Here is a 21,785-nt window from a genome sequence, read left to right on the forward strand (position 1 = left end):
AAGTGGAGCAAGTGTCAGTAGGGGAACATTTAAGGAACAGTGAGCATTGTATCATAAGGTTTAGATTAGCTATGGAAAAGGACAGCGAGCAATCTAGAGTAAAAATACTTAATTGGAGGAAGTCCAATTTCAGTGGGTTGAGAATGGATCTGGCCCAGGTAAATTGGAAACAAAGATTGGCAGGCAAAACTGTAATCAAACAATGGAGATGGTTCGGGTACAGTCAAGGTACATAAGAAATAGGAGCAGGAGTAGGTCATTTGGCACCTTGAGCCTGCTCCGCCATTTAATGAGATCATGGCTGATCTGATCTTGGGCTCAGCTCCATTTTGCTGCCCGCTCCCCATAACCCATCACTCCCTTATTGTTCCAAAATCTGTCTATCTCCACCTTAAATATATTCAATGACCCAGCCTCCGCAGCTCTCTGGGGCAGAGAATTCCACAGATTTATGACCCTCAGAGAAAAAAATTCCTCCTCATCTCAGTTTTAAATGGGCGACCCCTTATTCTGAAACTATGCCCCCTAGTTCTAGATTTCCCCATGAAGGGAAACATCCTCTCAGCATCTACCTTGTCGAGCCCCCTCAGTATCTTATATGTTTCAATAAGATCACCTCTCATTCTTCTAAACTCCAATGAGTATAGGCTCAACCTTTCTTCATAAGTCAACCCCTTCATCTCAGGTATCAACCTCGTGAACCTTCTCTGAATTGCCTCCAATGCAAGTATATCCCTCCTTAAATAAGGAGACCAAAACTGTATGCAGCACTCCAGGTGTGGTCTCAAAAACACCCTGTACAGTTGTAGCAGGACTTCCCTGCTTTTATACCCCAACCCCCTTGCAATAAAGGCCAACATTCCATTTGCCTTACTGATTACTTGCTGTACCTGCATGCTAACTTTTTGTGTTTCATGCACAAGGACCCCCAGGTCCCTCTGTACTGCAGCATTTTGTAATCTCTCTCCATTTAAATAATAATTTACATTTTTCTTTTTCTTACCAAAGTGGATAACCTCACACTTTCCCACATTATACTCCATCTGCCAAATGTTTGCCCACTCACTTAGCCTGTCTACATCCCGTTGCAGATTCTTTGTGTCCTCTTCACAACTTGCTTTCCCGCCTATCTTTGTACATTCCCACGAGGGGGAAAGGTAGGGCAACCAAAGTCAGAGCTCCCTGGATGACGAAAGAGAGAGCAAGATGAAGCAGAAAAAGGGGGCTTTTGACAGGTGTCAGGTTGAGAATATAAGTGAGAACCAGGCTAAATATAGAAAGTTCAGAGGGGTAGTGAAAAAGGAAATAAGAGGGGCAAAGAGAGAGTATGAGAATAGATTGACAGCTAACATAAAAGGGAATCCAAAAGTTTTCTATAGGCATATAAATAGTAAATAGATAGTAAGAAGAGTGGTGGGGCCGATTAGGGACCAAAATGGAGACCTACGCATGGAGGCAGAGGGCATGGCTGAGATACTAAATGAGTACTTTGTATCTATCTTTACCAAGGAAGAAGATGCTGCCAAAGTCATAGTGAAAGAAGAGGTAGTTGAGATACTGGATGGGATAAAAATTGATAAAGAGGTACTAGAAAGGCTGGCTGTACTAAAAGTAGATAAGTCACCAGGACCGGATGGGGTGCATCCTAGGATGCTGAGGGAAATAAAGGTGGAAATTGCAGAGGTACTGGCCATAATCTTCCAATCCTCCTTAGATATGGGGGTGGTGCCAGAGGACTGGAGAATTGCAAATGTTACACCCTTGTTCAAAAAAGGGTGTAAAGATAAACCCAGCAATTACAGGCCAGTCAATTTAACCTCGGTAGTGTGGAAGCTTTTAGGAACGATATTCCGGGACAACATTAACAGTCACTTGGACAAGTATGAATTAATTAAGGAAAGTCAGCACTGATCTGTTAAAGGCAAATCGTGTTTAACTAACTTGATTGAGTCTTTTGATGAGGTAACAGAGAGGGTTGATGTGGTATACATGGACTTCCAAAAGGCATGCCAGCAAAGTTGAAGCCCATGGAATAAAAGGGTCAGTGGCAGTATGGACACAAAATTGGCTAAGTGACAGGAAACAGAGAGTAGTGGTGAACGGTTGTTTATCGGACTGAAGAAAGGTACACAGTGGTGTGCCCCAGGGGTTGGTACTAGGACCACTGCTTTTCTTGATACAGTATATATTAATGACTTAGGCTTGGGTGCACAGGGCACAACTTCAAAATTTGCAGAGGACACAAAACTTGGAAGTATTGTGAACAATGAGGAGGAGAGTGATAGACTTCAAAAGGGCATAAACAGGCTGGTGGAATGGGCGGACATGTGGCAGATGAAATTTAACGCCGAAAAGTGCAAAGTGGTACATTTTGGTAGGAAGAGCGAGGAGAAGCAATGTAAACTAAAGGGTACAATTCTAAAGGGGTGTATGAACAGAGAGACCTGGGGGTATAAGTGCACTAATTGTTGAAGGTGGCAGGGCAGATTGAGAAAGCAGTTAAAAAAGCATACGGGATCTTGGGCTTTATAAATAGAGGCAGAGGGGTCGATTTTAACTCAGGTGCGGGGAATTGTCAGGTTCCCCGAATTTGGTGTTTCCCACACGAATCTAAATGGGTCTGTGAGATTGATGCAATTTTAACTCAATTGGCCAATTGATTTCCAACGTGTGGGAACCCTTGGCAATTGAGTATTTCCAGTCAGAAAGTCGCAGAATATGACGTCATCATTGCTGCTGCTTTTAGGGCCCACAGCAAGCCTTCTGCAGGCTTCCAAACGTCACCATTGAGATGGCACAGGAGCCTGCAGGAGCAACAGCCAGCGGGAGGGCAAGAGCTGCCCCCAAATTTGGTGAGGCTTCACTCCAGGCATTGCTGGATGGTGCTAGGGCCCACAGGGAGGTCCTGTTCCCTTCTTCAGGGAGGAAGAGGTCTCCCAGTCAGACCAAGGCTGTGTGGCTACAGGTGGCTGGTGAAGTCAACTCCTTGGGGCTCACACGGCGCACCTGGATGCATTGCAGGAAAAGATTCCATGACCTTCATCGCACTGGAAAAGTAAGTACTGTATGAAGTTGCCATCACCCTCAATCTGATCCCCATTGCCTTTCCTCACCAGCACTCAGCTTTAGCAATCTCTTCCTCCACATCCCACTAGACACTCACATCCATGCACCCTTACCCATTCCCTCTCTCTCTATGCTCACATTCATGTAACTATTCCACCATGTAGCCCTCACACTCCCTCTCACTCTGATGCTTTGAACACAACTGACAACACACAGGGAGGGCCCTTGGTCTTGCAACCTCACTCCATCTTTGTCTCCTTCTAAGTATCTATGCTATGCAATCTCTGCACACACTCCTTCATTCTCACTCAACCTCCACTTGTCTCCCTCATTGCAGGAAAAGAGAGCTCACAACAGGAGAGAGCGAGCCAGGACAGGAGTAGGGCCGCCCTCATTAGCCCAGCTCACCCCCTGGGAGGAAGGCATCCTGGAGATTGTTGGGGCTGACATAGATGCGGAAGTTGGGGAAGGAGAGACAGGTGCATCCCCGCAAGCTGGTGACAGAATAGTTTTCCATCTCTCTCATTGGCATTGCATGAGTCGCGGACAATGATTCTGAAACTACATCATATGGACTTATGATCATCTGCAAAATGCAATGTGCATGTAACCTTGGCATCACATCTCTAACTTTTTCCTTGACTCCCCCACAGGACCATCGAGAGCCCCTGTCCCCACTGTGCAGGAGGAAGAGCCTGAGATTCCAGACTCCTCAGGGAAATCTGCAACCTCTGAGGGCGCAGCGTCAGCAGAAATAAACGCACCCAGCACCAGCACAGACACTCACACGTCGGCGGGGCCTTCAGGACATAGAGTAGAGTTGTCACCTGGTGTATCACAGCTCAGTGAGCATCAGCAGATTGTGGAGACAGGGACAGCAGTGGAGAGTCCTTGTCCGAGGGCGCAGGACTCTGCCAGCTCGGCTCAGCTGCATGTCGACCCTCTGCCTCTGGGTTCATCCGTAAGATCAGAGGTGATAGAACTCCAGGCACAGATGCAGGAGTCTCTGGCAGGTTTTGTCCCTAGGGTCGCTGCGAGTATGGAGCGAATGGAGGAGTCCATAGCGAACATGAGCAGAGCCTTTGTGGAGTCATTGGCGCATGAACGCATCAACACAGAAAGGATGGCTACCTACGTGGAAATGATTGCTGCCTCCGTGGTAAGGCTGGCTATGGTAGAGGAGAGGAGGGCTATGGCCGTGGAGGAGGTTAGTCGCCAGGGTATGGAAAACATGGCGAGTGTTCAGAATAGAATGACATCTCTTGAGGAGCAATGGGCATCTATTGAACAGAGAAACCAGACCTTCATGGAAGTCCTTCTGAGTAGGACTGCCATTGCAGATACGGGTCCCCATGGCCCCCCTGATGTGCAGCAAGGTGCTCTCAAGCCACTTGCAGGCACTGAGGGGGACCTGACCCATGCGAGGGAGGTTGGTGGCAGACCTCAAGGAAGTGGGGGCTCCTCTCCAAGCGCTCACACTTCCATGCCACTGCAGAGCCCTCGGTCAGAGCCCCGCCAGAGTCCACACCCAACTGAGATAGACGTCTCAACTCCTGCACAGCCGCAGGAGCAGCAAACTGCTGACGAGCCCTCACATGTTCGCCATCCCAGAGGATGCCCGCCAAAGGTGTCGAGACAAGAGCAGCAGGAAAGTGAGCAAGGGGCCTCCACATCTGCTGAAGCCACAGGGGAACCACTACGTAGGAGCACGCGTAAGAGGAAAATAAAGCACAAATAGTCACAAGGGTAGTCACTTGGGTGAAATGTTGTGTATTCTGTAAAAATGCCATCAGTTGTTTCTTTTGCATAAAAATTCTGATGGCAACTTCTGCAGTTGTGGCGTGTGTCATTTCGCGAATGGGGCTGGAGGTCCTCTAATGCCAAGAAGGAAAAAAAGGCCTCCCATGCTTCTGGTAGATGCCTCGGTTGAGGAAGCGCGGAGTGAGGCTGGCGAGAGGGGTTTCGCAGGAGGTCACACTGGAGAAGTGTGTGAGGCTCCAACCTTCCACAGGTGTGGTTAAGCCTGGTAAAAGTTGCCCCAGGCCTGAGGCAACAAAGTCCTGCCACCTGCAAATGATGGCTGATCAAATCTCCTCTTTAATGGTTGACCTGCAGCTGATAGTCAGCAAGCCAATAGTGCTCACGCCAGGTTTCACAGGCGTGATCCCCACCAGGCGTGTTTTACGTGGGAAAAGGGTTAAACAGGCAAGGACCTGTTAAAATGGGATTATAAAGGCCAATGAGTGCTGTTTAAGGGCCCTAAACTGATTCAGGACCATCAGACACGCCTGGGTTAAAATGGCTAGGTGTCGGGAACCAGGCGGAGGGGGGGGGGGTCCCGACCCCCAGGTTTTGCGATTTCAACCCCCCACACGCCTCAAAGCCCGCCTGGCGGCTGAGTTAAAATTGAGCCCATAGAGTACAAAAGCAAGGAAGTTATGATGGACCTATATAAAACAATAGTGTCATGAATCTTATCATGACTCATGAAGTAACACTGGGCGGCCAGCTGGTGGCGCCGTCCAAGGAGTATAAATACTCGGGCGTGGGCCCAGCTTGCTCAGGCTGTTTCTGTAACCAGGAACTAGTGATGTAACTAGAAATCTCATGGTTTTGAAACAGTTGATTAAAGCCTTGTTTTATACTCAAACCAAGTGCTCAGTAGTCTTTTTACATCAAATAGTTCGGCCTCAACTGGATTATCGTGTCCAATTCTGGGCACCGCACTTTAGGAAGGATGTGAAGGCCTTAGAGAGGGTGCAGAAAAGATTTACAAGAATGGCTCCAGGGATGAAGGACTTTAGTTACGTGGATAGACTATAGAAGGTGTGGTTGTTTTCCTTAGAGCAGAGATGGTTAAAAGAAGATTTGATAGAGGTGTTCAAAATCATGCGGGATCTAGACAGAGTAGATAGACAGAAACTGTTCCTATTGGCGGAAAGGTCGAGAACCAGAGGACACAGATTGAAGGTGATTGTCAAAAGAACCAAAGGTGACATGAGGAAAAACCTTTTATGCAAAGAGTGGTTAGGATCTGGAATGCACTACCTGAAAGGATGCTGGAGGCAGATTCAATCGTGGCTTTCAAAAGGGAATTGGAGAAGTGCCTGAAGGAAAAAAAATTGCTGGGCTACGAGGAAAGGGCGAGGGAGTGGGACTAGCTAAAGTGCTCTTGCAGAGAGCCGGCACGGGCTCAACAGGCCGAATGGCCTCGTTCTGTGCTGTCACCATTCTATGATTCTATGTGGTTGAGATGGTGAGCAGCAGCAGCAGTGTGTCCGGTCTTGGATGCAGTGCAGGAAGCGGTTTAATGACCTAACCAGATCAGGAAAGTGAGTACATTTGCTGATTTACCTACATCCTGTGGTGTAAACCCACCACCATCCTTCAGTCTGTCTTGCCAAGTGTATTCCATCGCATCACTCCTCACACCCACTTAAGTTTCAACAACACCCATTCTTTACTTTCTATGCACTTCTTCACCTCCCCATGGATCTATCCACCATTGCCACTCACCCCAATCTTTATGCAATGTGACGCATCTGTCTCATAGTCCCCCTCACCAAGTGCACTGCATCCATTGGGTGAATACTTGACCTTCATTCACTGACAAGTCTCTTTTTCCACCCCTTGTAGAAGAGAGTGCAAAACGTAAGGGAGAGAGAGAGACTGGAGGTGGGCTGTCACAAATCGTGCAGCTCACAGATGCAGAGGAGGAGGCTATGGAGTTAAGTGGCACATCTGCGACCCTCTCAATCAGAGAGAAAGACTGGGAGCTCGCAGATGGCTGATGACAGAACTAAAAATATCTCTGACAAACATGCTGACATTATTTCATCAATGACTAAACTATAAGACGACGGAGTATGGTGACTGTCACGATTATTACTTTGCCACGAATAATTCATATCCCTTTCCTTTGTCTTCCAAGGCCTTCACGCGTACAGCAAATGTCGCTGTAGATGCACAAGGACAATTCCTCAGAGAACTTCATTCCTTCTGAGGGTGCACTGTCAGAACGTACAGCCATGCACCAGCGCAAATATTCACACTTCGGTGGGTCCAGTTAGAGCGGTGGTTGGGTTTTCACCTGCTGATTCACAATTCACAAGTGAGTACCAGCAGGCACTAGTGGCAGGGACAGCTGTGGAGAGTCCTCTCCAAGCTCTGCTCAGCTGGACACAGATGCTGAACCCCGGGGATCATCCTTGAGAAGGAGAATGCTAGAAGTGCATCAGCAACTTTGCGAGGTACTGACAGACGTGCCACACACATTCTCCACAATAGCGAAGAGGATGGAGGAGTCCAACTCAATCACTAGTGGATTGGTGGAGCAGGTAATTGCGAGAATATCTGCAACAAAGAGAATGGCCACCTCCATGGAGCTTCAAGCATGGCTTTTAAATGAGTCTATGCAGGCCATAACCACGGCTGTGCAGGAGATGTCTACTGCCTTAGCAGGATGACAGATACCTTATCCGTGCTACGCGCCACGGAGCTTCACCAAGCTCGTTTGCAGCAGAGTGGTAGGAGTGATGTGGGGCTGGTCCAGGAGAAGGATTATGGTGAAAGGGGACATGGAAGTGGGAACTCCACTCAAAGCGCTCCCACTTCTCATGAGTTGCCTCCCTCCCTCAGTCAGTACCTGATATGCTGTCTCCCGATGGCTGAATCTGCCCCTGCACAGGTGCAGGTGGAGCAGTCTTTAGCAGGGCCCACAGGGCCTCTGAAATGCTGAAGTCATAGGCCAAAAGCATCTCAGCAGTCAGGGCAAGGATCTGAACAGCCTGCCACACAGGATGCACAATGTAGAAGTGGTAGGAAGCATAAGTTAAAGCAAATATAATTCATCAAGGGTATTCATGGGAGTGTTTTGACAACATTTAACGTTAAATTTCCTTTTTTTATAATGCCACATAAAACGTATTGATTAGCACCACTTCCACATCTTGCCCATTATTGCGTCCCGAGTGCCAACTTGCCTTTTCACTTGTTTCATGAGGAGTATCAATATATGATGGGACCCATTGGGTGGAGGTGCAATGGGTGTATGCATGGTTGAAGGACTGTTTTGTACCAAGAGGTGGGTGGGGTGCTGGTGGTGGCTTTCATTTGGTGTTTGTTCCAGTCACAATAATTAATTGAACCTTCTAGCTATGAGGGCACCCCGGGCAGCAATGTATGTGGCTGGTCTGGCAATGGGTGCCCCCATCTTCATATTTCTCCTCCTCTCAATGTTCTCCTCATCCGAAGATGCCTGATAAATGCCTTTGTCCTCCTCCACCTGTAATCCTCTCTGCTGCACAATATTGCGCAGCACATCTTTATGATTCTGGACACCTTTGCTGGCGAGTACTGAAAGGCATCCCCAGACCTATCTAGGCACCTGAAGCACATCTTCAACATTCCAATGGCTTAATCTATGACACAACAGCAGCAGCAGCGGAGGCAGTGCGGACCTGGGAGGAGCGGCGAGGCGGCAGCGGCGGTATAAAGTGAGCCCGAGGCGCAGGTAGGCCCCACAGCAGCAGCGGTGGCAGTGCGGATCTGGGAGGAGCAGCGAGGCGGCGGTATAAAGTGAGCCCGAGGCGCAGGTAGGCCCCACAGCAGCAGCAGCGGAGGCAGTGCGGACCTGGGAGGAGCGGTGAGGTGGCAGCGACGGTATAAAGTGAGCCCGAGGCGCAGGTAGGCCCCACAGCAGCAGCAGCGGTGGCAGTGCAGATCTGGGAGGTGCAGCAAGGCGGCAGTACCAACTCAGCATCGGCAGAATTTTCAAAAGTGACGTCAGCACAAGGGGAGGAAGCTGATTGGTGAGTATCTGGTAAGTGTTTATACTTGGCTTTCTTAAAGTTTTAAGTTTATTCCAGCTAGGTTAGTAAATAGTCTGTTAATTAAAGGCTGGCAGGGCAGCTCACATCCATGGAACGCATATCCTGTGCCATGTGGGAAGTCCTGGACACCTCCCGTGGTCTGGACGGCCACATGTGCGGGAAGTGTCACCAGCTACAGCAGCTCGAGCACCGGGTTACGGAGCTTGAGCAGTGGCTGCAGTCACTGTTGTGCATCCGCGACGCTGAGAGCTATGTGTATAGCACGTTTGGGGAGGTGGTCACCCCGCAGCTTAAGAGTGTGCAGGCAGAGAGGGAATGGGTGACTGCCAGGCAGAAGAGGAGGACCAGGCAGGTAGTGCAGGAGTCCCCTGAGCCCATCTTGCTCACCAACCAGTATACCAGTATTCAGTGCGGAGTACTGGTGAGGGCGATGGTTCCTCTGGGGAGTGCAGCCAGAGCCAAGTCCACAGCACCATGGAAGACTCAGCTGCACAGGTGGGGGGTGGGGGGGAAGAGGAGAGGGAGAGCAATAGCGATAGAGGATTCAATAGTTAGGGGAGCAGACAGGTGTTTCTGCGGCCGCAGACGTGACTCCAGGATGGTATGTTGCCTCCCTGGTTCCAGGGTCAAGGATGTCACTGAACAGCTGCAGGGCATTCTGAGGGACGAGGGGGAACAGCCAGAGGTCGTGGTCAATATCGGTACCAACAACATAGGTAGAAAGAGGGATGAGGTCCTGCAGGCAGAGTTTAGGGAGCTAGGAAAGAGGTTAAAAAGCAGGACCTCAAAGGTAGTAATCTCCGGATTACTACCAGTGCCACGTGCTAGTGAGTACAGAAATAGGAAGATAGAGCAGGTGAATGCGTGGCTGGAAAGATGGTGTAGGAGGGAGGGCTTTAGATTCCTGAGGAATTGGAACCGTTTCTGGGGGAGGTGGGACCTCTACAAGCCAGACGGGTTGCACCGCAACGGGAACAGGACCAATATCCTCGCGGGGGGGGGTTTACTAGTGCTGTTGGGGAGGGTTTAAACTAGCTTGGCAGGGAGATGGGAGCCTAAGTATAGAGTCAACAGGGAGGGAAGAAAAACTGGAATTGGAAAACAAAAACATAGAAAGTAAATTGGAAGGACAGAAGAATCAAGTGCTAGATAGTAGTCAACAAAGAGGTTTGCCTGTACTAAATGGTATATACTTCAATGCAAGGAGTATAGCGAACAAGGCAGATGAGTTGAGGGCACAGGTAGATACTTGGGACCATGATATTATAGCTATTACAGAGACATGGCTGAAAGAGGGGCAGATACAGCAGCTCAATATTCCTGGTTACAGGATTTTCAGACGGGATAGAGAGGGAGGTAAAAAGGGAGGGGGGGTCGCGGTATTGATTAAAGAAACTATTACAGCTATGAGGAGGGATGATATTTTGGAGTGATCATCAAACGAGGCCATATGGGTCGAATTGAAAAACAAAAAAGGGGCAATCACACTGCTGGGAGTGTACTACAGACCCCCAAACAGTGAGAGGGAGATAGAAGAGCAAATATGTAGACAAATTTCTGAGAAGTGCAAAAACTATAGGGCAGTAATAGTCGGGGATTTCAACTACCCCAATATCAACTGGGATAAAAATTAGTGTGAAGGGTACAGAGGGTGCGGAATGACTAAAATGCATCCAGGAGAACTTTTTTAGCCAGTATGTAGCAAGCAAGGGAGTGGGCGGTTCTGGACTTAGTTTTAGGGAATGAAGCTGGGCAGGTAGAAGGCGTATCAGTGGGGGCGCATTTTGGTGCTAGTAACCATAATTCAGTTAGATTTAAGGTAGTTATGGAAAAGGACAAGGATAGACCAGAAATAAAAATTCTAAATTGGGGAAAAGCAAATTTTGCTAAGCTCAGAGGGGATTTAGCCATAGTGGACTGGAAACAGCTACTTGAAGGTAAATCAGTGTCAGAGAAGTGGGAGGCATTCAAGGAGATCCGGAGGGTTCAGACCAAATATGTGCCCTTAAAGAAAAAAGGTGGGACTAACAAATCTAGAGCCCCCTGGATGTCATGGGACATACAGGGTAGGATAAAGAAAAAAAAGGGAGGCGTATGACAAATATCGAGGGCTAAATACTCCAGAATCTTTAAACAAGGGTACCACATTAGCAGTCCTCCAGTTCTTCGGTATCACACCTGAAGCCAGAGAGGATTGGAAAATGATGGTCAGGGCCTCTGAAAGGAGTACAGAAAGTGCAGGGGTGCAATTAAAAAGGATATTAGGAAAGCAAAGAGAGAGCATGAAAAATTCTTGGCAAGTAAAATCAAGGAAAACCCAAAGATGTTTTATAAATATATTAAGAGTAAGAGGATAACTAAAGAAAGGGTAGGATCTATTAGAGATCATGAGGGTAATGTGTGTGTGGAGGTGGGAGATGTCGGTAGGGTTCTTAATGAATACCTTGCGTCTGTTTTCACAAAGGAGAGGGGCGAAGCAGACATTGCTATCAGGGAGGAGGAGTGTGAAATAATCAATGAAATAAACATAGTGAGAGAGAGGAAGTATTAAAGGGTTTAGCAGCTTTAAAAGTGGATAAATCCCCAGGCCTGGATGAAATGTATCCCAGGCTGTTAAGCAAAGCAAAAGAGGAAATAGCAGAGGCCCTGACCATCACTTTCTAATCCTCTCTGGCTTCAGGTGTGGTGCTGGAGGACTGGAGGACTGCTAATGTGGTACCCTTGTTTAAAAAGGGAGAAAAGGATAGACCGAATAATTACAGGCCAGTCAGCCTAACCTCGGTGGTGGGAAAATTATTGGAAAAAATTCTGAATGACAGGATAAATCTTCATTTAGAAAGACACGGATTAATCAAGGAGAGTCAGCACGGATTTGTTAAGGGAAGGTTGTGTCTGACAAACTTGATTGAATTTTTTGAGGAGGCAACGAGGATAGATTAGGGTAGTGTGTTTGATGTAGTGTATATGGACTTTAGCAAGGCTTTTGATAAGGTTCCACATGGCAGACTGGTCACGAATTAAAAGCCTATGGGATCCAGGGCAAAGGGACAAGTTGGATTCAAAACTGGCTCGGAGACAGGATGCAGAGGGTAATGGTTGATGAGTGTTTTTGTGACTGGAAGGGCTCAGTACTATGTCACTTGCTTTTTGTGTTATATATCAATGATCTAGACTTGAATATAGGGGGTATGATTAAGAAGTTTGCAGATGATACTAAAATTGACTGTGTGGTTGATACTGAAGAAGGAAGCTGTAGACTGCAGGAAGATATCAATAAATTGGTCAGGTGGGCAGAACAGTGGCAAATGGAATTCAATCCGGAGAAGTGTGAGGTAATGCATTTGGGGTGGGCTAACAAGGAAAGGGAATACACATTAAATGGTAGGACACTGAGTAGTGTAGAGGAACAAAGGGACCTTGGAGTGCATGTCCACAGATCCCTGAAGGTAGCAGGCCAGGTAGATAAGGTGGTTAAGAAGGCATACAAAATGCTTGCGTTTATTGGCCATGGCATAAAATACAAGAGCAGGGGGGTTATGCTTCAACTGTATAAAACATTAGTTAGGCCTCAGCTAGAGTATTGTGTGCAGTTCTGGTCACCACATTACAGGAAAGATGCGATTGCACTACAGAGGGTACAGAGGAGATTTACAAGGGTGTTGCCAGGAGTAGAGAATCTTAGCTAAGAGGAAAGACTGGATAGGCTGGGTCTGTTTTCCTTGGAACAGAGGAGCCTCAGGGGAGACCTTATTGAGGTGTATAAAATTATGAGGGGCCTAGATAAAGTGGATAGAAAAGACCTATTTCCCTTAGCAGAGGGGTCAAAAACCAGGGGGCACAGATTTAAAGAAATTGGTGGAAGGTTTAGAGGGGATTTGAGGGGAAATTTCTTCACCCAGAGGGTTGTGGGGGTCTGGAACTCACTGCCTGAAAAGGGTGGTAGAGGCAGGAACCCTAACCACATTTATAAAGTACTTGGATGTGCACTTGGGATGCGGTAACTTGCAGGGCTACAGACCAAGAGCTGGGAAGTGGGATTAGGCTGGATAGCTCGTTGTTGGCTGGAGCGGACACGATGGGCCGAAATGGCCTCCTTCCATGCTCTAACTTTCTATGATTCTATGACAACTGGTGGTCATGTGGCTCTCATTGTAGCGCTCCTGCGCCTAAATGGTAGGGTTCCTCACAGGTGTCATGAGCCAAGTTTGAAGGGGGTATCCCTCGTCTCCTATGAGCCAGCCCTCAAGTCTGCTTCCTGGAACGAAAAGGTCTGGAATGTTGAACTGCCACAGTATGAAAGTATCACAACAGCTCCACAGGAATCTGGCACATACCTGCATGAACCACTTCTTGTGGTTGCACACCAGCTGCACATTGATGGAATAATATCCCTTGCGGTTGATAAATCTCCTGGTTGTTTCGGTGGTGCTTGGATTGCCACATGTGTGCAATCGATGGCACCCTGTACCTGTGGGAACCCAGCCAGTGAGGAGAATGCGAGTGCCCACTCATTCTGGCTGTTGTCATCACAGGATAAGTTTACATAACTCCCAGCCCTGGCAAACAATCCATTTACATGTAGCGGACTGAGAGACCCTCGAGATATCTCCAGTAGCGCCCTGGAATGAAGCCGAGGCAAAAGAATTGATGGCGGTGATGACTTTCACAGCTACTGGTAACATGTGGCCGCCATGTCCAACAGGTCTTCTTCTAGGAGGCTGCTGATATCTGCAACCAACTGACGTGACAATCTCAGCCTGCGGAAGCACTACTCTTCTGAGAATTCAAGGAAGCTGAGCCTCTGTCTGTACACCCTGTTACGTGGGTAGTGCCTTTATTGAGATCGGGCAATCTGAAGTTGAAAGACTCCCATGAACTGCACCTGTAATGTGTCTCCTTTTCAAAAGTTCCTCATTTGCATGTAATTATGAGGTTAAATAGTGTCTGAATTGCCCACCCTCCTGCGCTAATGATCGTGCCAATTCCCGTGAGCAGGTTACTCGCACGCAGCCGAACACGCCTCACTTAAACCCAGAAGTCGGTGCGTTAGAGCCGGATTATGACCACACTTCAGTTTTCTCCAATTTTAAGTATGCACCCGACCCCGTCCCACCCGTTCTTGCCTGTGAAAATTCCTCCTATGTGTACGCAAGAAATAGACATCACAAAAGAGTTTTGTTGTTGCACTCCTGGGTCCCGGTACTGCATAAGTGGATGTAGAGCAGTGCAAGTTAACTTCTGTAAAAAGTAGGTACTCAGATCATTTAAGGGAGTAACTGGCACCACTATACCCAATAATATATCTATAGGGTGCCCTAAATTTTTAACACTCCGCTGACAAAAATGACCATCTTTAAAAAAGTCAATGTTGAATAGAATCTCCTGATCACCTAATATTAAAGAAAAATAACCGGAGGAAGTGTGATGGAGTTTAGATTTGATCACCTAATGCTGCCGAGTTACCATGCCAGCCTTATTGCTCTGGACGGGGATGGTCAGAGGAAAGGCCTTTGCTACAGTGCGGTTACATATAGCCATCTCAAAGCAGCATGGGCTGAAGCCTGGAAGCAACTAACATACCTTGGCTCCAATAGTGCATGATGTGGCAAGATCAGGGCATAAGAATTTTTAATTTTTTATACATATTATTCATTCTCAGGATGTGGTAGACACTGGCAAGAGAGCATTTATTGCCCATCCCTAGTTGCTGAGAGCTTTAAAAGCCAACCGTGTAGTGCGGGACAGGAGTCACATGCAAGTCAGACCAGCTCGGAGATGGAAGGTTCCCTTCCCTGAAGGACATTATAGTGAACTAGTTGGGTTTTTATGACAATCCAGCAGCTTTCCTGGTTTTTCTGGCACTAGTTCATAAATTGCCAGATTTATTGAATTCATTTTCACAACTTGCCACAGTGGGATTTGAACTCGTGACCTCTGGGTTGCTAGTCCAGTATCATAACCACGATAAGAATTAAGAGAAGTCCCAGAATCTAAAGACAGAAAACATTCATCAAATTTGGAAAAGGTCTCACATTGACATCATTGAGGTGAGCTTGCAATTAGGCTGCTGAGGAGCTGAAAAGTTGAGGCATGTGCCCATAGGTTAAGAAAGAAAACTGAAGTGAAAATTAACTCAGGATGCTCTCATTCACCAGCCACCTGGTTGAATAGCAATCCAAGCAGTTGTCTGACTGCACTTGCACCCCACAACTAATGATTACCTCTATTTGCAAGCAAATAACTCATAGCAAGTAAACAGAACTGGAGGCTGAGTAATGTACAAAGGGTCAATACTGCATTAGCAACTGAGATTGACAGATATTCTAGTATTATACTATGACCAAAAGAGATCCTTACCTTAGAAGCCATTCGTGAGAACCTTTCATTCTGATCCTCTGCAGAAGTCATCTTTTCCTGTCTGACCAAGTCTTGTAGACTCAAATTATCGTCATCCTGGAAGTACCTAATCCGCTCTCCCTCATGGTGAGTCTCAATCTGAAACAAAGACACTTTTATATTATAGTTGTGTAATATATTACAAAAATACCAAATTTCTAAAAGCCAATCAACTTTAGAAACAATCTTATGGCATTATTATAATGCTGCAAGCTTCATGCAGGAGGTCTGTGAAGAATGAATTATGGTTTAATGAGAAAAAAGCAGTAACTTTATTGTAGAACTGCCTTTTTAGAGCCAAGCTGGTTACAGCATCAAGACCTCCAGTAACTTTCCCTACTACACTGGTAATCTTCTCCTTTGACTGAATACACTAACCTTCATATAATCTGTAGCAGATACTTTATAGCATTTATGTGCAACAAGCCTTAGCTTTTTACTTGGACTAAGAGAATACATTAGAACATGTACTACTGAGGTCCAGTGTATTTTAAGCAGTGTGCTGAAACCTACTTTAAAATTAATAGAACATAAACAAAAAGCCAACATAACTGCCAAAAACAGTCTACACGTGAACCTTTAACTTGTCTGTTCTTTCCTTGGATGCTTACCGACTGGCTGAGTATTTCCAGTGTTCTCTATTTTTGTTGGAAAATAATTGATTTTATAAACTTCAGACCTGAGCCACATCTTTCATTGTATTCACAGAATGAAGAACAGAGGCAGGTTTACTTTTGGGTCAGACATAGAAACATAGAAGATAGGAGCAGGAGTAGGCCATTTGGCCCCTCGAGCCTGCTCCGCCATTCAATGAGATCATGGCTGATCATCCAAATTCAGTACCCTGTTCCTGCCTTCTCTCCATATCCCTTGATCCCTTTAGCCTTAAGAAATATATCCAACTCCTTCTTGAATATATTTAATGAATTGGCCTCTACTGCCTTCTGTGGTAGAGAATTCCACAGGTTCACCACTCTCTGGGTGAAGAAATTCCTCCTCATCCCTGTCCTAAATGGCTTACCCCTTATCCTTAGACTGTGACTCCTGGTTCTGGACTCCCCGGCCATCGGGAACATCCTTCCTGCATCTAGTCTGTCTAGTCCTGTTAGAATTTTATAAGTTTCGATGAGATCCCCTCTCATTCTTCTAAACTCCAGCGAGTACAAGCCCAATCGACCCAATCTCTCCTCATACGTCATTCCTGCCATCCCAGGTATCAGCCTGGTGAATCTTCGCTGCACTCCTTCCATGGCAAGAACATCCTTCCTCAGATAAGGCGACCAAAACTGCACACAATACTCAAGGTGTGGTCTCACCAAGGCCCTGTACAACTGCAGCAAGACATCCTTGTTCCTGTACTCGAACCCTCTCGCTACGAAGGCCAACATACCATTTGCCTTCTTAACCGCCTGCTGCACCTGCATGCTTACTTTCAGCGACCGGTGCACAAGAACGCCCAAGTCTCGTTGCACTTCCCCTTCTCCCAATCTATTGCCATTCAGATAATAATCTGCCTTCCTGTTTTTGACACCAAAGTGGATAACCTCGCATTTATCCACGTTATATTGCATCTGCCATGCTTCTGCCCAATCACCCAACCTGTCCAAATCATACTGGAGTTTCTCGGCATCCTCCTCACAGCACACATGCCCACCCAGCTTTGTGTCGTCTGCAAACTTGGAGATATTACATCTAGTTCCCTCGTCCAGATCATTAATATATATTGTGAATAGCTGGGGTCCAAGGACTGATCCCTGCGGTACCCCACTAGTCACTGCCTGCCACTCGGAAAAAGAGCCGTTTATTCCAACTCTTTGCTTTCTGTCTGCCGACCAGTTCTCTATCCAATTCAATACCTCGCCCCCAATCCCATGTGCCTTAATTTTACACGTTAATCTCTTATGCGGGAGCTTATCAAAAGCCTTTTGAAAATCCAAATACACCACATCCACTGGTTCTCCCTTATCTATTTTACCAGTTACATCCTCAAAAAATTCCAGTAGATTAGTCAAGCATGATTTACCTTTTGTAAATCCATGTTGACTTTGTCCGATCTGGTCACTTTTTTCCAAGTGCTCTGCTATTACATCCTTTATAATGGACTCCAGCATTTTCCCCACTACCGATGTCTGTAATTCCCCATTTTCTCTCTACCACCCTTTTTGAACAGTGGGGTAACATTAGCTACCCGCCAATCCATGGGTACTGTTCCAGAGTCTATTGAATTTTGGAAGATGACCAGCAATGCATCTACTATTTCTAGGGCCACTTCCTTAAGTACCCTAGGATGTAGATTATCAGGCCCTGGGGATTTATCGGCCCTCAATCCCATCAATTTCCCTAACACCATTTCCCTACAAGTACTGATTTCTATCAGTTCCTCCCTTTCATTGGACCCTATGTTCCCCGACATCTTTGGGAGGTTATTTGTGTCCTCCTTTGTGAAGACAGAACCAAAGTATGTATTTAATTGGTCTGCCATTTCTTTGTTCTCCATTATAAATTCCCCTGATTCTGACTGCAAGGGACCTACGCTTGACTTCACCAATCTTTTTCTCTTCACATATCTATAAAAGCTTTTACAGTCAGTTTTTATGTTCCCTGTAAGCTTACTCTCATACTCTATTTTCCCCCTCTTAATTAATCCCTTTGTCCTCCTTTGTTGGATCCTAAACTGCTCCCAATCCTCAGGTTTATTGCTTTTTCTGGCCAATTTATATGTCCTCTCTTTGGATCTTATGCTATCCCTAATTTCCCTTGTTAGCCACGGTTGAGTCACCTTTTTTGTTTTATTTTTATGCCAAACTGGGATGAACAAATTCTGTAGTTCATCCATGCGATCTTTGAATGTTTGCCATTGCCCATCCACCGTCAACCCTTTGAGTGACATTCCCCAATCAATCCTACCCAACTCGCACCTCATACCATCGTAGTCTCCTTTATTTAAATTCAGGACCCTAGTCTCTGAGTCAACTATTTCACTCTCCATCTTAATGAAGAATTTTATCATATTATGATCGCTCCGACCCAAGGGGCCTCGCACAACAAGATTGCCAATTAATCCTTTCTCATTACATAATACCCAGTCTAAGATGGCCTGATCTCTAGTTGGTTCCTCGACATATTGGTCCAGGAAACCATCCCGTATACACTCCAGGAATTCCTCCTCCACAGTATTGTTACTAATTTGGTTAGCCCAATCTATATGTAGATTAGAGTCACCCATGATAACTGCTGTGCCCTTATGGCACGCTTCTCTAATTTCCCGTTTAATGTCATCCCCGACCTCCGCATTACTGTTTGGAGGTCTATATACCACTCCCACCCTTTATCACAGCACTGTGCTGACAATGGTCAGGGCCCCCAATGTGGACCTGTTCTTTTTCTCTTCTCATGAATGGTAGATCCATTGTGCCTCATTTGCATTTCCTATTTTAATTCCATTTCTGTTGTTTCTGCAGTTGTTTTTCTTTCATTATTGTTTATCTCTCATAGTTTTGCTGTACATAGACCTCTCATGGTTTTTCACCCCTCTCTCACAATTTGCACATTTTTTATGCTTTCTATATGTCTGCATTATCTCATTGGTAATCTTTCATACACCTATTTTCTATTTAGTTGTTTGCAGGTCAGTTAATGCATTCACTCTCACGGTGATCCATGTAGCTGTTGGTTCCCTCTGCTTCTGCTCCCCCTCTTTCTGTCCTCAATTTTTACACCCTTACTAAAATGCCTGTTTACCTCTTAGCCTTTAGTCTGATGAAAGGTATACACGAAAATACTATAACTTATCTCTTCTCTTCTCCTTCTTAGGCAGTTCCTCGGAACCAAGGATGGCTTGCTTCCACATTAAAAATGAGTTCTCAGGTGACTGATGAGTCCAATGCAGGACCTACAGTCTCTGTCACAGGTGGGACAGATGGTGGTTGAAGGGGCAGGTGGGTGGGGTGCTTGGGTTGACGTGCGCTCCTTGCGCTGCCTGCGCTTGGCTTCCGCTTGCTCCCGGCGAAGAGACTCGAGGTGTTCGGTGTCTTCCCGGATGCTTCTCCTCCACTTTGTGCGGTCTTGTGCCAGGGATTCCCAGGTGTAGGTGGGGATGTTACACTTTTTCAAGGAGGCTTTGAGGGTGTCTTTGAAGCGTTTCCTTTGTCCACCTGGGGCTCTCTTGCCGTGCCGGAGCTCCAAGTAGAGCGCTTGTTTTGGGAGTCTCATATCGGGCATGCGGACAATGTGACCCATCCATTGGAGCTGATCGAGCGTGGTCAAAGCTTCGATGCTGGGGATGTTGGCCTCAAAAGTTTGTCACCATCCTCCGCCTGCTTCATGACGACATGCAAGCCGTGATCCAGACCAACGGTTCCACCACAGACCCAGTTCACGTACGAACCAGGGTTAAGCAAGGCTGTGTCATCGCACCAACGCTCTTCTCGATCTTCCTTGCTGCAATGCTCCATCTCACCCTCAGTAAGCTCCCCGCTGGAGTGGAGCTAATTTACAGAACAAACGGGAAACTGTTCAACCTCCGTCGCCTCCAGTCCAGATCAAAGGTCGTCCCATCCTCTGTCGTCGAATTACAGTATGCAGACGACACTTGCGTCTGCGCTCACTCGGAGGTTGAACTCCAAACCATTGTCAACACCTTCACCGAAGGGTACGAGAGCATGGGCCTTACACTAAACATCCGTAAGACAAAGGTCCTCCACCAACCTGCCCCTGCCACACAGTACTGCCCCCTGATTATCAAAATCCATGACAAGGCCTTGGACAACGTGGACCACTTTCCATACCTTGGGAGCCTACTGTCAACAAGGGCAGATGTCAACGACGAAGTCCAACACCGCCTTCAGTGTGCCAGTGCTGCCTTCGGTCGCCTGAGCAAGAGAATGTTTGAAGACCAGGACCTCAAACCCGGCACAAAGCTCATGTTCTACAGAGCAGCAGTGATACCCGCCCTGCTGTATGCCTCAGAGACATGGACCATGTACAGCAGGCACCTCAAAGCACTGGAGAGGTACCACCAATGCTGCCTCTGCAAGATCCTGCAAATCCATTGGCAGGATAGGCGCACCAACATCAGTGAATTTGGCTAGGACAATTAAAATTAGAGAGTTAAATGCGTGGCTCAAAGACTGGTGTGGGAGAAATGGGTTTTGCTTCCTGGGATACTGGCACCAGTACTGGGGCAGGAGGGAGCTGTTCCGTTGGGACGGGCTTCACTTGGCCAGTGCTGGGACTAGAGTCCTGGCGGATCATATAACTAGGGCTGTAGAGAGGGCTTTAAACTAACTAGTGGGGGGGAGGTTCCTAGAGAGCAAATAATAAAAATGACAACAGAGAAGGTCATAGACTTAGGTAGCAGTGGGGAAATTAAAAACCAGAGCGTGTCAGGAAGGGGCAGAAGGTATGGAGTAAAAGGTAAAGTAGTAAAAAGGGCAAAAGCAGGAACTAAGTGTCACAAAACATATTTGAAAGTTCTCTATCTGAATGCACGTAGCATTCGTAAGAAAATAGACGAGTTAATGGCACAAATAACTACATATGGGTATGATCTTGTGGCCATTACAGAAACATGGCTGCAGGGTGACAATGCCTGGGAATTAAACATACCAGGTTATTTAACGATCAGGAAGGACAGGCAGGAAGGAAGGGGAGGTGGCGTGGCTATGTTAATGAAGGAAGGAATCACTAATACAGAGAAATGATATTGGGTCAAAAGATCAGGATAATGAAACAGTTTGGGTGGAGGTAAGGAATAATAAGGGGAAAAAAAACACTAGTGGGCGTAGTCTATAGGCCTCCGAACAGTGGCAACTCTGTTGGACGGAGTATCAATCAGGAAATAGTTGAGTCTTGTAATAAGGGAACATCTATAATTATGGGGGATTTTAACGATCATATTAATTGGACAAATCAAATTGCGCAGGGCTGCCTTGAGGATGAGTTCATTGAGTGTATTAGGGATGGGTTTCTTGAGCAGTATGTAACTGAACCGACCAGGGGGCAAGCAACCAACCTTAGATCTGGTCCTGTGTAACAAGACGGGATTAATTAAAAATGTCCTAGTAAAGGATCCCCTTGGAATGAGTGACCATAACATGGTTGAATTCCATATTCAATTAGAGGGTGAGAAGGTTGGATCTCAAACAAGCGTGCTAAGCTTGAATAAAGGAGACTATGAAGGTATGAGAGCGGAATTGAGTAGAGTGGATTGGGAAAATAGATTAAAGGGTAAGACGATACATGATCAGTGGTGTACATTTAAGGAGTTATTTTACAACTTCCAAAAAATATATATTCCACTGAGAAGAAAAGGGTGTAAAAGAAAAGACAGCCATCCGTGGCTAAGTAAAGAAATTAAGGATAGTATTCGACTAAAAACAAGGGCATATAAGGTAGCCAAATCTAGTGGGAGGATAGAGGATTGGGAAAACTTTAAAAGACAGCAAAAAATAACAAAAAGATTGATTAAGAAAGGGAAGATAGATTATGAAA

At 46.5% G+C, this 21,785-nt stretch overlaps 1 protein-coding gene across 4 annotated transcripts in view; it reads right to left on the reverse strand.

The window, feature by feature from the left end:
* The window catches only part of cwf19l2 (CWF19 like cell cycle control factor 2), a 250,839-nt gene that overhangs the window by 50,258 nt on the left and 178,796 nt on the right, over window positions 1-21,785 (reverse strand). For all 4 annotated transcript variants that reach the window (XM_085999076.1, XM_085999075.1, XM_085999077.1 and 1 more), the window contains exon 12: window positions 15,255-15,392. In XM_085999076.1, coding sequence (XP_085855202.1) covers window positions 15,255-15,392 — 138 coding nt within the window. The remainder of the gene's footprint in view (window positions 1-15,254; window positions 15,393-21,785) is intronic.

Source organism: Somniosus microcephalus, chromosome 10 (assembly GCF_052327205.1).
Source record: "Somniosus microcephalus isolate GS21.2 chromosome 10, FLI_Smic_1.0, whole genome shotgun sequence".
Taxonomy (NCBI): Eukaryota; Metazoa; Chordata; class Chondrichthyes; order Squaliformes; family Somniosidae; genus Somniosus; species Somniosus microcephalus.